This window comes from Danio aesculapii, chromosome 5, assembly GCF_903798145.1.
Source record: "Danio aesculapii chromosome 5, fDanAes4.1, whole genome shotgun sequence".
Taxonomy (NCBI): domain Eukaryota; kingdom Metazoa; phylum Chordata; class Actinopteri; order Cypriniformes; family Danionidae; genus Danio; species Danio aesculapii.
Genome location: NC_079439.1, coordinates 36302284 through 36317969, shown reverse-complemented (window position 1 = coordinate 36317969; position 15686 = coordinate 36302284). Strand labels below are relative to the sequence as shown.

At 35.0% G+C, this 15686-nt stretch overlaps 1 protein-coding gene across 1 annotated transcript in view; it reads left to right on the top strand.

Moving 5' to 3' along the window:
- The first annotated feature begins 1908 nt into the window (after positions 1–1908).
- Positions 1909–15686, top strand: part of arhgef28a (Rho guanine nucleotide exchange factor (GEF) 28a) — a 124481-nt gene continuing 110703 nt past the window's right edge. The window contains exons 1-2 of the mRNA XM_056458065.1: positions 1909–2101; positions 11263–11309. Of these exons, the coding sequence (XP_056314040.1) occupies positions 11277–11309 (33 nt within the window). The 5' untranslated portion in view covers positions 1909–2101; positions 11263–11276. The remainder of the gene's footprint in view (positions 2102–11262; positions 11310–15686) is intronic.

Sequence of the window (15686 nt, the reverse complement as noted above, 5' to 3'; positions counted from 1 at the left end):
CCTGATTATGAAGGTTCTGATTGCTAATTTTTAGGAGTTAGAACAGATTTATATATAAGAACTACAGGGATTATATAAATTCCCAGATGTTCTATTAATTGTTTCCTTTCTATAGACTGTCCAGGTCCATTCATTTGTATGTGACCCCAAAATCATATCACCGATCAAAACATGGCCACCCCCCCCTCCACATCACATAAGTTCTTTCAGCTGCTTGCACCTCAGTTTTCATATTCATGACCACTTATTATATGACATCAGTGATTTTTAACAAGCATCGCTAGAATTCAACTTAACTCAAGCTGACTTCTGACTTGTTCATTATCTAAAGTTGGATTGATAAAATGTTATAAATAAATGTAACAATTAATAAAAAAAAGTGATACAGCTTTAATTATTTAATTGCTGGAATGTGTCTTATTTAACATGCATGTACCTATGTAGAGTTGAAGTCAAAATGATTAACCCTCCTATGAAATTTGTATTTTTAAAAAAATATTTCCCAATTGATGTTTAATAGACCAAGGAAGGAAATCTTATTTCTTAAGTCTTATTTCTTTTAGTTCAGCTGGAATAAAACAGTTTTTCATTTTTTTAAAAACAATTTTAATGACGATGTAATTAGCCCCCTTATTTATTTAGCGCCTTAATATATAATAAATATAAATATTTAAAAAATCATGAAAAATTGCATAAAAAATTCTATATAATAATAATAATTTAAGTCATATAGACAATTTTGAGGTATTATAAACAATAACAATGTTCCTAAAGTATTTCCTGTTTTTCTTTTTTAATTTCCATAGCTTCAGAGAATTAAAAAATGTCCACATATTGATAAATGATGACATGATAGCTGTTTTAACGTTAAGTTATGATTTAATTCTCTCATTTTCAATGTTTATTAAATAATTCGATAACAAGCAGGAAACGTTCATGGGCCAATGGTATCACCACATTGTAATGGCCTATTATCCCTGTAGTTCTCTGAGCATTTGAAAAGTAATAGGCTACAATCTAATTACAAATACTAATACATTTAAAAAGATAATACAAAACACTGTTTAAAAGCAGCACTGAACATTAAAATATACATTTTAATCATGTAATCATGTAAAGGATCATAGTTTTACAAGAGATTGCTGCTTTTATCACCCTTATTTCTGTTTATCTGATCATGCATAATAATGACATAATGTGCCTGTTGCATTAGACCTGTTATAGCGCGGAACAATTTGACAAAATATTATTGTAACATGTCTGAACATGACAAAAATAAGAATGGATTATCAACCCCTCTAGGAAAACCAGCCTGAAACAATGTACGGTCCCCAAACACGTGACTGTGCTGTTGTAGGTAGTTCTCTCGCTCTCCTGTTGAAACGAATGAGTCCTACTATGCTGAGGGGTTCTCTCTTGTTCATTGTCAAACTTGTAAATAACAGGGAAATATGACAATTATATCTCTTAATTGTAAATTTCACATAAAGAGAAAAAATATTAATAACAATAACAGAAAAATTAACCAAAATACGTGGGTTTGCATTAATGGGTTTACATGAATTATATTACATAATAGAGAAAAATATCTAATCGACAAGTGTTTATGTGTCCTTAAAAAGGTTGTCGTGTTATCTTTTCTAGTTTTCTAGTACGTTTAATAGAGGAAACGAGATTCAAATTTAGCAAGTTAGGGTTAGAAAATGGGGAAAAAACAAAGGAGATTTAAGTAATTTCTGCTTATGAACTAAGGGTTTCTCTCCTGAAAATTAATTCGCTCATAGTGACGTAGCTTGGTTACCTTTCTACAGGATCCAGTCAAGCAGCCTATTTAATATTAATGAGCCAAGCCCTCGCCGTAGTAGGATTGGTTAATAGGCTCACTAGGGGCAGGGCCATCATCACACGCACACGGCGCAGAAGAGAGTGAACTCCGGTGGCGCATCCACAACCCCCTGTGACCATTCAAAAAACTCGGCTTTGTACAAGTGCAAGTCACGCACACGGATGTACGGACGTTCAATCAGTCAGGATACTTTGTACAAACAACCTGAACGCTTTACATTGAGAAGTTGAAGAAAATACCTTCCTATGGAGTGAGGTAGGTGTTCTCATATGTCTAGTACAGGTGCGGCGTACTTTACTTGTATTAAAGTGCTGGAAAGTAGTTTTCCCGCGGCTTCTGAAGTTCTCCTTGTGTTTGCCTTCGAGCAATGTTGCATATGTTTTGGAGTTTCTGTAAAGTTGTTCATGGGAAAAGACAGCGCCAGTGAAAGCTGTCATTGTTTGTAGTCAGTTGATAGTCGCAGCTATGGGAACTGAAGCCCACTGTACAAATGTTTTGATCAATAAAGCATCTTAGTTTACGCCCATTTAAAATGTCAAAATAGTGAGAAGGTGAATTTATCACTATTTTTGCAACTATTTTAACTAACAACTAGCAAAAATATTAAATTAACCACTTTTGCACATTTGAGTAATTTTGCAGTGTAGTTTAATGGTGTAGTTAAAGTGCAGTGTCTTTGGTATTCATATGACACATCACAGCAATTAATGACAACTGCAGCAGCAATAATCACGACCGTGTGTTTACATGTACAGTATATTCTGCTGTTATGTTGAAGAGTCATGTAAACACACTCACTTGCTTGCAACGTCCACGTTTATCCAATATTCTGATTTAGACATCTGAATTAGATAACTGGTCTATGTCTGTCTGTATTCATTTCGCATCTTGTAAACAAACAATGGAACATTCATTTATCTGTTCTGCAAGTCCACAAAGATGTCTGTGAAAGGTTCAGTGAACACATTTCATTGAGCCTCTGTAAACTATTTTCTTCGCTAACTAACTTTTAAAAGCTGTTGTCAAAAGTCATATTTAAAATGTCTTATTTACAACTATTTCTACAAACATATATAAAAATATGCGCTATCAAGCCGACATTTACTGTAGTGTTTTGGTGGCCTGAAAATGCTAACTTTGAAAATGATGCATTTATCATCTCTGTGTAAACCATAGAAATGCACATATGTGAAACCCCTGCTTGGATTTAACAGATTTAATCTATAGGCATGAGTGAGTATGTGATAAGGCAAACAATTGCTGACCACAATCATGTATCTGAATAAGCCTACGTGCATACTAATATGGGAGAGGAACAGGATGAGACAAACAGATGTTCATGTCCAAATTCAAATAAAATTGCACATGAGATGCACCTGGGTTACTTTGTACTTTCAGTTTATGTTCTATACTGTTCATTATTCCTGTTAAGTGACAATACTTCTATCTGAACAAAGTCAGACGTTACAGTCCTAATTAAATAATTAAAAATCAACGCGTAATCTAGAGGCCTTTGCTTTTCATATAAGCCACTTTTGATACCAAATGATCAACTAGAAGTCAAGTTATTATTTCCTGTTTCTAAAACATGGATAGGCAACAACTTTTGTCAGGTACAGTATAGAAAGTCATTTTAATGGTCATGAAGTTTAAAAGGTAAACGCAGTATGTACTGAACAGTAAATGATTTTGGATAAAGCACAGGACTGTTTGTTTACATATGAAAGAAGCACATGGTTTTTTTTTTTTTAAAAAGTGACATTGTAAGCTTTTAGTCTGGCATGTGTAATGCAGTGCCTTTGGTTGTTTGGGCCAAAACATATGTTTTTTTTAATAGCCATTGCCATTGCTGATGTTAAGAAATCAGTCTTGCCTATTGCTGATATCAGACTCATATATTGCATGTACAGTAAATGAGAGACATACAGAAAATTGATCAAACTAATTTTGAACATTTTACTATCCAAAAATATTTATTAAAGCAGAAGATGACATGCGTTTTAGTTAACTTTTGTGTTTCATTTGATATTTCAATCCCAATGACTTAAAGGAGCTTGCTTGAGGTAAAAAATAACAATCATAATTCATTCATTTTTATTTTGGCTTAATCCCTTTTTTAATCTGGGGTTGCCACAGCGGAATGAACTGCCAACAATCATAATTAATTAAATTAATATTAATAAAATAATGTGGAAAAAATAGTATGTGTGATTCCATTTATTTTAAGTACAATACATATATAGTTTACAGAGCAACAGGTTATTTTAAATATGCGATGGGATTGCTTGTTAATAATAAACATTTATGTCGTTGTTTTTTTTTTGCTTGTTGGTTTCATTGTAAAAACAATATAAGAGCAATTCCATGCAAATGTTAAGCTTGCCATAAAAAAATCAGTTTTCGCAAAAATATCGAAACCGCTTCTACATTTTTTGTGTAAGCAAGTATTTTACAATACTTTAGAAATGCTCAAAAATGTTTCTGTCAATGTTTCAAACTATTATATTTGATTTACCAAAATCACACAAGTGGCAATTTCACATCTGTCAAATCCATAACAGACAGATGTCACATCCATAACGGAGATTTTTCCTCATAAATGAAAAAAAATTCAAATAAAATAAAATCGACCATTTTTTTTCTGTAGTGATCCAACTCTTATCTTTTTGATTAGCATTATTTATTTTGGGTTGTGCAGTTAAATTCACAGAATTTCTACAAGTATTTTGTATACTGTAAACCCGCAGACTTGTTTAATCGCATGTACAGTTTAATATTTTTCTGATCCCGTAACTCTGTGGTTAGTTGTTTTGGAATATATAAACAGATGTTACTATATAATGTTAACATACTTTTTCTGTGAATTGATGCTTTGAGATTTTCCTGCAAATGTCACATCCGTAACGCTGGAATTGCTTATAAGCATGTTAGCATAAAACAACATGCTTGGTTACTAGCATAAAAATTGCATTAAATATGACTGGAACATCCTGCATGAAAAGGTTTGTTAGATGCTATATTACAGCAATCATGGTCAATCAAAAACAGTGCATATTCCTGTATAAACATATGAAGGAGTTCAAACGTATTGTTATTGGTTGCCAAAGAGCTCTTGTGTCGACCTAGCTTTAATTCTAAAGTACACCAGCTTTTGTGTCCAAGGGGAAACATGGCTTGTTTAGAAATAACAAACCACAATTGGTCATTTTGCTCACTGTCAGGTACTGGATTCACATGTGTGGCTTGTTTTTTTAATGGAAGCATTGACCACAAGGAAAGTCTCATATAAGCTTACTAATGGTTATATTTAAAGAATAATTTCAATAAAGTCTGATGTATTGGCAAAGGTGATGTATTGGTTAATTGGACCATATCAAAACATTGTCATCTCTGTATGCAAAGCCTAAAAACAAAACAAAGGAAAAAAACCTTGTAGCGTGTGTCTTGTAGATGTACCTGCAAGGCTCTCTCCTGCTTAATCAAAATGAAATCACTTTAGTCCATTTGATTAAATCTTTCTGATTGTGTTCATATAGCGAGCAGAGCTGTCATCGGAAGTGTTTTAAGCACTTGATTGTACAATGTTGGGGTTGCAGCCATGATTATGTTTAAAGCAATCTGGATACACGCTTGAGGCCAGTTGATGTTCCAGAGCCAAACTGGAGGACGTAGAGCGAAGAAGGGGCGATGGCATTGTGTCCTGGTAATCTGGAGCGATTTTTGACTTCCTCTTTCCCCTGTTGTATCCTGCATGAATGGCGTGGCCTGAGAGAGAGTCCCAGCCCTTACTTTTAGAGAAAGAGAAATAGGAGGGTCTGGCATGAAAGGCACTTTGAAGTGCGCTCCTCATCAGTCTTTGTCTCTCTTCTTTGCTCTGTTGAATACTGAACAAACAGAGGCAACAAAAGAATGCTTCATAGGCCTACAGGGTAGCTAGTGAATATCACAGAAGACCAATGTTAGTCTAGTCACATTCATGCTGTTTAACAGGGAAAAATGTTGTTTTACATGAAATTTCCAGGTTCAGATCAAGTTGAGCTCAAGTGAGAGTTAAAAAAAAACTGTTCTAGTGGGGTGCCAATATTTGAGGTGTATAAAAACTAAGAAATATGAAACCTGCCATTATAAATATTACTACAAATTTGACTATATTACTGAGATATCAATAATAGTTTTATTTATTGGCCCCATTCACCATTCATTTCCATAGTTTTGAAATACTAACCAAACCCAAACTATTACATTTACTGTTTTATAATCATTTTAAAGGGCACCTATGAGGAAAATCAACTTTTGTAAGCAGTTTGGATAGATCTGTGTGTAGGTATAGTGTGTCCACTGTCATATTGGAGTAATATGAACACAACAAGTTTCTTTTTTTAATTTTTCCTGATGTTAAAATAGGACCCAAATCCCAGTGATTTTAAGGCCCACTACATTGTGACTTAGGGGTGCTGTTTTCCACAACCACTGAATTGATTGACAGGCGTCATGTTTCTATAATAACATGTACACACATGTCCACAAAAAAATTTTTGGGAAATAAACTGGGATTAACATAATTGTTACAACTCTCTGAGATTTTTAAAAGTTTATTAAGTTTAAAACGTTTTAAAAACAGAGCATGTTTGTAATAAAGACAGTAAAATCGATATTTAGTTCTTACTTGCTATAATTACCACGGCCGCATGGTGTCAGTAAACGCTAATATGTCTCTCTGTGTGTGTACTGCAAACGGCATTTGTGTGAGACTCATCATTTCAGAAAGGCTTGAATAAACTCCACCACAAATACATCAAATAAACTTACTTGGTATTTTATACTTGGAACTAAATTTCAGCTTCATCCGAGTCTGTCTCTGTCACTGTGCTGTTTATCTGACGTAAACCATGATGAGACGCAGACACGCATGTGGGAGCAGTGGGTGGGGAAAAGCAGCCCATTTGCATTTAAAGCCACAGGCTACAAAAACAGTTACAATGTAGTCGGACACCAAAATGGGCAGATTCTGGAGGCTATAATAAATAATCTGATGTGTTTTTTGACCTTAAACTTTACATACACATTCTGGAGACACCAAAGGTTTGTTATATCTTGTTTAAGGGGTAAAATATGTGCTCTTTAAGAATCTGCCATTTAGCCATTGTTATCCTGCAGTGTTATTTGACTATTATTTACATTACACTAGTTATTTTTTTTAAGATAACTTCTTTATATTTGTGTTCTTTAGCTTTTTACATTATATTAATTTTGATGTGCGTTTTGTTAAATCTGTTATTTAATATTTGAATATTTAGTCATTTTTAAAGCAACTTCTGTTGTTTTTTATTCCTCTAATATTTGCATATAATCTGAGATTTACTTCTGTTTTACAACCATTTTAGCCATTACCTCTCAGAAGTCATATGAACAAACTAACTCTGGGTGCTGTGGGATCCAAACCTTTATTTCACCCAGTCACCATTTCATTCAGTTTCAAAATCGTAATATTTTTCTTTGCTACCTTTTTGGACATAATAATAATTGTGGTGATTCTTCATTAGGCAGAGTGATACAGAAGACATCTGGCATGTGTCAGTAGACTGCAGGTGGAATCTGAGCGTGTCAGGCTGAAGTCAGCTTGATTTCACCCAGAGAAACTAAAGCAGTCACGGGTCACTCAGTGCACCTCTCACTTGCTCTCTCTCTCCCCAGTGCTCACTGACTCTGTTTGTGTTTTGTCCTTTTGCTGTCTCTTGTCTCTGCCTTGTTTATTCTGTTTTTGCAATAGTTTTACTAAATCTCCATCTTGTGTGTGTGTGTGTGTGTGTGTGTGTGTGTGTGTGTGTGTGTGTGTGTGTGTGTGTGTGTGTGTGCGCGCACTGCGTATGAGTTTATTTTAATGACCTTTGTTACTGCTGCTCAGCTGGTATAATAAAGTCCACTTTTTAGTTGTTCTTATTAGATTTTGAAACACCATGGTTTGCTAATCACACCATAAAATCTATAACACCTCCTTTAATGCATCCCAGGTAGGATTCAATTTCCAGATGTGCACGTGAGTGAGAGTGAGAGGAATATAAGTGTGATCTCATTATTCCTCCTAATAATAATAAGAAATGCATGAATAACTAGAAAGCCTCGAAGATCTCGTAAAGTTTATTCTAATATCCTGGGCTCCAAAGCACCTGTTGGATTATTATGTTGGGCTATAGAGAGAGGAGAGATGTTCCTTCCCACCCCTGACTGGTTGGGATTGTGTAACAGGGCTCAGTCTCTATCTAAAGGTTGATCAGAGCTGATAAGTCTGTGAGCTTCAGGCGAAGCCATCGAAAATTCATCTCTGTTTCTCTCTTGGGTTCACAATTTCCTTATTTACTCATTCATTGTTGCATGAGTATACATTTATATGCAATATGTATATCGGGATATGTTCAGTGTTGGTGTAATTATGTAATATTCATTGTTTCTGTCTTGCGTGTGTGTGTGTGTCTGTGTTATTGGATCTTGAGGCTGTATTGAGTTACCTGAGACGTCATCATCCCTTGAAATGTCATCCACTATGCTAACATTTGTGTGAAAACAACAAACGACACTATTGTTTCGATGTCTTGCACAAAAATTAAACCTTGCTTTGTAACTCACACACCTATGCAACTTATCTGTAGAAAGAACACATTTTTTACTCAACGTTGTGACCTTGACCGAACATCCTAATGTATATGTGAAGACCGCATCTAGAACCTAAAATAGATTTACAGATTTATGTTATTAGTTTTTTTAACTTATTTTTGAGCTTCTGATTCCATTGTCCCAAGTCATTTAACTAGTTTTTTAATTAAATGGCTGAAATAGATGTTGTTTGTTAAGATGTTTTACATTTTATTTATATACAGTGGTGTGAAAAAGTGTTTGCCCCTAACTGATTTTTATTTTGTATGTTTGGCACACTTGAATGTTTCAGATCATCATATTCAGTTTTAGTCAAAGATAACACAAGTGAACACATCATGCAGTTTTGAAATGAAGGGTTTTATTATTAAGGGAAACCAAAATTCAAAACATAGGCCTGTGTGGAAAAAGTGTGAATTCAAACTGAATTGAACTCCAAAGCACACCAGCAATCAGTTTCTAAATGGCTGAAGAAAAACAAAATGAACTTAGTGGCCTAGTCAAAGTCCTGACCTAAATCCAATTGAGATGCTGTGGTATGACCTTAAAAAGGTGGTTCATGGTCACACACATACACCCTAATGTGACTGAATTACAACCAGTCTGCAATGACGAGTGGGCCAAAATTCGTCCACAGTGCTTAAACAGACTCATTGCAATTATTGAAAACACTTGATAGCAGTTATTGCTGCTGAGGGTGCCCCAATCAGTTATTGGGTTTAGGGGGAATACACTTTTTCACACAGTGTTATGTAGTTTTGTATTTCGTTATATCTTAATAATAAAAACCATCATGTAAAAACTGCAAGATGTGTTTCATTTGTTATGAATTGGCCTTAAGTTGCCGATATGACAATAATTAAACAAATGATTGTGGTATGGTTGTTGGTTTCAGATAGCTGGTCTGAGCATTTCAAAGGTTTTCACACACCTCCATCATTAGGGTTTACAATGAATTATCTGAAAAAAGGTAATACAAGTGGTGAGTGGAGAATGACTAGTCTAGTTTGGGCTGATAGAAAGGGAACAGTAACTAAAGCAGCCACTCTTTGCAATCAAGATCTGCAGAATAAGTTAAAATCTCTGAAAGCACAACAGGTCAAACCTTGAAACAGTAGAGCTACCACTGCAGAAGATCACATCAGTGACACTCCTGTCAGTTAAGAACAGAGAACTAAGGCTACAGTTTGTACAGACACTCCAAAATTGGAAGATAGACAATTGGAAAAACATTGCCTGGTCTGACGATTCTTTATTTCTGGTGTGATATTTTGGATGGGAGGGCTAGAATTTGATGTAAATTACATGCATTACATTACAAGCATGGATTTATCCTTCATGGTATCAAAGGTTTAATTGCAATTGATGTTGTTTAAAATGAGAATCATTTGATCAACATGCCTTGATGTTGTTATTGACCTTGACCATCTCTTTATGACACCGTTTACTCATCATGTAGTGGCTACTTCCAACAGGACAATATCACACGCTCAATTAATCTCAAACTCTTTTATTAAACGTGTATTGACCTTATTTTGCGATGTGGAAGTGCACTCGTTTTTGTGATTGTTTTAGAACTTACAATTCATTTGCGTATATGTAGAAATGATTAAGAATGATAAACGGTCAAACAAGTGTGTTCATGATTCTACATAAAAAGTAGAATAACACAATAAGAAAATATCAGTTTGCAACGTCAAGCAGCATAACGAGCTGTTTTTACCGTCTAGAAATCAACTGAAGTGAATGAGACCATAAGTCTCGAGCCAAAAAGATTCCAATAGTTGCGCCCGCTTGTACGTGAAGAATCAGGTCAGTAGTGTATTACACAGTATGTGTATAGTTTGTTCATAAGATAACTTTTGCTTTCAAGCTAGCGTATAATATTAGATTGTCCTGCCAGCTTTCAAAATTTTAATTAAAGAGATTCAGTTCACTCCAAAAAACCATACTGTTGATTTATCCTCATGTTATTTCAAACATGCATGACTCTTTTTTTTCTCTTTCGTCAAGAATGCCCTAAAAAATAATTTGAAACCCATTTTATTTAGTTTGAAACCCATTTTTTAAAGTTTTAATCATTTAAGAAAAACTTTTACAGGTTCAGCTTACTCGAGATAAAAGCATAGTTTCACCAATTATAGTAAAACAATGTTCACATGTATCATCTGTCGGGGCGGCTGTCCCACCTGTTGACTGTGAGAGAGGCAGTTGTGTTCGGACAGAGAGAGAGAGAGAGAGCTGCGTTTTGATGGCCGCTGTGTTCTGACATTTGGAGGATCAAAAGATTAAGCTCTCTGTTGTCCGCACAGCCATGTGAACATGTCCCAATTTAAAGGCAAGGTTTTTGTTCCCATCCCTCTCTGAGGATTTGCCCTAATTAAAAGAGAAGTCAGGTGACTCCATGAGTCAGCAAAATGAAAGGACGGACAAACAGACAGTACAGTTTCATTGTGACTGTCCTTCTGTTTTATATTTGTTTGATTGTTTATGAGCCAGTGGTGTCAGCGATGTTAAATACTCTGTCTTTGGTGGCCTTTCTGTTCCTTGTGTACTGTATTTCTCCCTCTGTGTCAGTGTTTAGCTAAATGTCATGATTTGATTTTGTAGTGAATAGGCATTTGTTCTCTCAGGGTTTTGCAACTGGCCTTTTATATTGTTCATGTGAGGGTCTGTTCTGCTCATTTCTGCAGATGTGTTTGGTTTATTTGTGGGCGTGTGTCTTTTTTCCATGTATTATACATGTGTTTTTTTTCTCCTTTCAGGTGCTGCTGCTGTAATGGAGCTCAGCAGGGGAGAGGTGCCACTTTACGTGAGTCTTTTATTCCACATTTTTTTCTCTTTTCTCTTATCATTGTTTTTCTGATGTTATCTCTCTTTTTAAGGTCTACCCCATTATTTCCTGTTTGCTTGTTTTTTCTTCTGTTCTTTTATTCTGACTTATGGAGTAGATGGCAAAATGCATTTATCAAAGACTTTTACCTTTGCTTATGGCTGTGCGTAATACTCTGAGAAACTATTTTGGTCATCCAGCTTCAACTGCATTCTGTTTATAATTTTAAAAAGAATAGGAACAGAAAGTTTAGAAAAGGATAACTTGTAAAAATGATTTAGTAACTGTATACTTTCAGTTGTTCTTTCAGTTGTTCATTATCTTGCAGTCTTGTGAAATTCTCTGATCTCTCTGGAAATAGGTTCAGCTGTTGTGTGTTAGAGGAATTGCTCACCTGAAAAAAGGATTATCCTGTAATCATTTTCTCACACTCACATCATTCCAAACCTGACTTTATTTTCTTCTGTGTAACATAAAATAAGTGTTTGATCTGTTGTTTTTTGCAGTGAAAATCAGTGGGATCCAAATCAAAATTCAAAAGCTGTCACTAAGGTTATAGTGTTTCAAAATGTATATTATTGTACCTTTTAGGTACTACTTTGAACCTTTTAAGATGAAATATTAACCCTTTAGGTACTAATCAGACCCCCTAGTTTTTTGCAGTTCCGCGATTGCTGAATCCAACGCAAAATCAACAAAAAGTTGCACATTTTTGAGATCCTGCAAAATTCTCAATTAAATGCAAAACAATCGCAAAAAATGTAAATAATCTCATAAAGATCCAATTCCAAACCATATAATAAAATTATATTTATTTCAGTTTGCAATGAATTGCTTTACATGACAATTGTTTCTAGACGTTGCATATGCAGTGCACATGATGTATTTGAGTGTCTCTCGAAAAATGACATTACATGGAAGGGTTTACATGTGAAGTCAAAGCAAAGATGGCATTAGACATCCTGTGGCGCAAATTGGGCATTTTGTATGTTGGGCTGCAAAAGAAAATGGGGCAAACATATAATAAACGGAGCAATGGAACAAACAGAAAAGCAAGCAGCTTACAATGATAAAGATTGGTTCAAGGATGACAGCCACTGGACGTGACCAAATTGAAGGACATTATTTGTGCTTTACGTGTAAGCCTGATATTACGATGTTCGTCAAATCGATACATGATTTCATTTAACTCATTTCCTGCAGTTAATGAGAGAAAACTCTTCCATGCCATTGACAAGTTTTACGGCAGTTCGTGTTTTAGGTGTATTACAGTAGGGGAAGCCACAACGCATGTCAAGAGTAAGGTACATGATGTCAGAAAAAGTAAGATCGTGGATAAAAATAAGAGTTATACAATCTTCCTTTGGCTAAATCCCTACCGTTTTAGATCTTGTCTGGACAAGAGACCAAAATAAAGATGAAGCTTTATATTTATGATTTGTGTCATTGTCGTTGTGTCAGATTGCACATCTAAGACAGTAGGCTACCTATATGGAAAATAAGACAAAGATGTGTGTGTATATATATATATATATATATATATATATATATATATATATATATATATATATATATATATATATATATATATATATATATATATATATATATATATATATATATAGTTGAAGTCAAAATTATTAGCCGCCCTGAATTATTAGTCAACAAATTTCGAAACATAGTAGTTTTAATCGCTCCTTTCTAATAACTGATTGTTTTATCTTTTCCATGATGATAGTAAATAATATTTGACTAGATATTTTACAAGACACTTCTATACAGCTTATAGTGACATTTAAAGGCTAAACTAGGGTAATTAGGTTAGCTAGGCAGGTTAGGGTAATTAGGCAAGTTCTTGTATAACGATGGTTTGTTCTGTAGACAGTCGAAAAAAGTTTTGCATAAAGGGGCTAATAATTTTGACCTTAAAATGGTTAATAAAAAATTTAAAACTGCTTTTATTCTAGCTGAAGTAAAACAATTTTTTTAATTGCAAAATTGTCCGCAAATGTCTGGAAATTATCACCACAAAAGCAATAATTTTTATGGCAAAAAAATCACAAGAAAAAAATAATAATAAATCACGAAAAATTTGGGGGTCTGACTAATATGTACAAAAGGTGCACATTAATATTGTATCCACATAAGTGTTACTATGTATCCTATTGTACCTAAAGGATACATATTAGAATAAAATGTATCATTTAAATGCGGAAGCCTGTTTTTTGAAAGGATCTATTGTCCATTATAAGTAAACACTCCCAGTTGCAAGCTTTCCCCTGATTACAATTTCTGGGTGTGCAGTATTATGGTTATCATTTCTAGTCATTGTAAGAATAAAGCTCTTTCTGTACTCTAAGCTTAAAGATTTGTAATGGAATAGCACCTTACCTGGCTGTTAAGGTTTATCCCCTTCATTAACTTCCTTGGTTTATTCCTAAGAAAACATTACACTACTGCAAGTATTTTTTTCCATCTTGTTTAATTATTTACAGCTCCCTCGGCCTGAATTTCCAGTCAGTGTACTTTTAGAGTAACATTTACATATGCCACACTATTTTACGCAGTCCCTTATAGTGCATTCAAGCTCTACATTCTCAATTTGTGCATGATCTGGGTTAATAACCATGCCATTTTCAAACCCATGAAACCACAGTTCAGTTTCTTATCTACAAGTTATTTTAGCTGACACATTTATCCAAACAGACTTGAGCTATGCTTATTGCTAGATAAACCTGTATCAAACTTGCAACCTCGTTTTTTTTTTATTATTATTATTACCAGCCAACATCTTTTACCTCAGGGCTGCAGGAGTAGATGTTTGAAAGGTGTTGATCCCGGGACAGGGGGCCGTTGTGAGTTCTGCAGCTCTTCATCATTTGCTGGCTCAGCTGTATAATCACAGTGTGTGTGTGGGGTGAACGAGAGAGTCGCACAATCCTTCTCTGTGACCTCATTATGAAAGAGGGCCACTATGTGTTAGTTGTGTAAGCTTTTTAAGGTGTGTGTGACTGCGATGCAGATAATGTGTTATTGTAAGAGGATATGTTGAGAGTTTATAGCAGACTTGCATAGTGTCAACTCTCAACTCCCAGTACGCCATCGCAGACAAACAGTCTCATTCACTCAGAGCTAAAAGCAATTAGTGTTCTGTGAATGTATGTGTGTGTGTGTGTGTTAAATGCTTTCAGGTGTTCCTGGCCCCCCTGTAGGTAAGTAGTATCTAGTGTGGTTTTACACTTTCAATGATGTGATCCTTGATCAGCTGAACAGTTCCAACAATGCGGACAAATTCGTTCTAGCTTATTTCAGATGAGCAGGATTGACTTCAAGGAGAAGTTGCTCAATGTATTGACTGTCCTGTAGTTGCTCAATGCATCTTTTGATTGCTGTGTGTGGTCACACAATAAATATCCCGAGTGCATTCACTGTCCAGAACACAAGCTTCCTGTCGCATGTGTACATGGACACAGACTGAGCTTCATTGTTTTAATTGTATTGATTCAGATTTGGCTTATTTATTCCCAGTTTCGATCCTGATATGGTAACAAAGGTCAAACATTTGTATATCAAAATTAGTTATTCTTTGTCATTAGTAGCTGAATACCTTTAACCAAAAGCTGCACCAAGCCTTGTGAAAACTAAAGATTTCTTTAAGGGTGCAAAAATTTTTTGATAATTAAACTAAATCAAGAAATTTATATAAAAGCAGAAGTGTTTCAAACTGTCATTAACACACAGAGTGCTGTTTGGTGAGCATGTGTATTAAGGGTAATAATGTTGCAAATGAAAAGTGTAGTGTGTAACATTTTGCAATGTTGTTGTATTACTTTAAAGGGCACCTAGGGTGAAAAATCTACTTTACAAGCTGTTTGGACAGAAATGTGTGTAAGTATAGTGTATAGACCGTCATATTGGGGTGATATAAACACACCCAGTCCTTTTTTTTTCCAAATTTAACAACATAAAAACGGTGGACCAATTGGAGCGGTTTTCAGATCGACCGCAACTTTACGTAGGAGTGCGGTCCCCCCGCCCACCAATATTGATTGACAGCTGCGCGCATTAACATGTCCGGTAGTCACGTGTATAATCATATCAACAAGAGAGGACGAGCGAAAAGCAATCGGGAATAAAAGGTCTGTTCAGTTCGCTAGGATCATCAATCCTCATCAAATGTGATCAAGAGTGAGTTTTACATGTTTAAAATGTTTTAAAACAGAGCATGTGTGTAATGAATTACAGCGATTCACTTCAGATTTACCTAATCAGCACAGGCGCGTGTCAGAACAATTATAAAAGAAGACGCTTCAATCGCGGTTTGTGGACGTTAAATCGGGTTTAATTTGTACATTA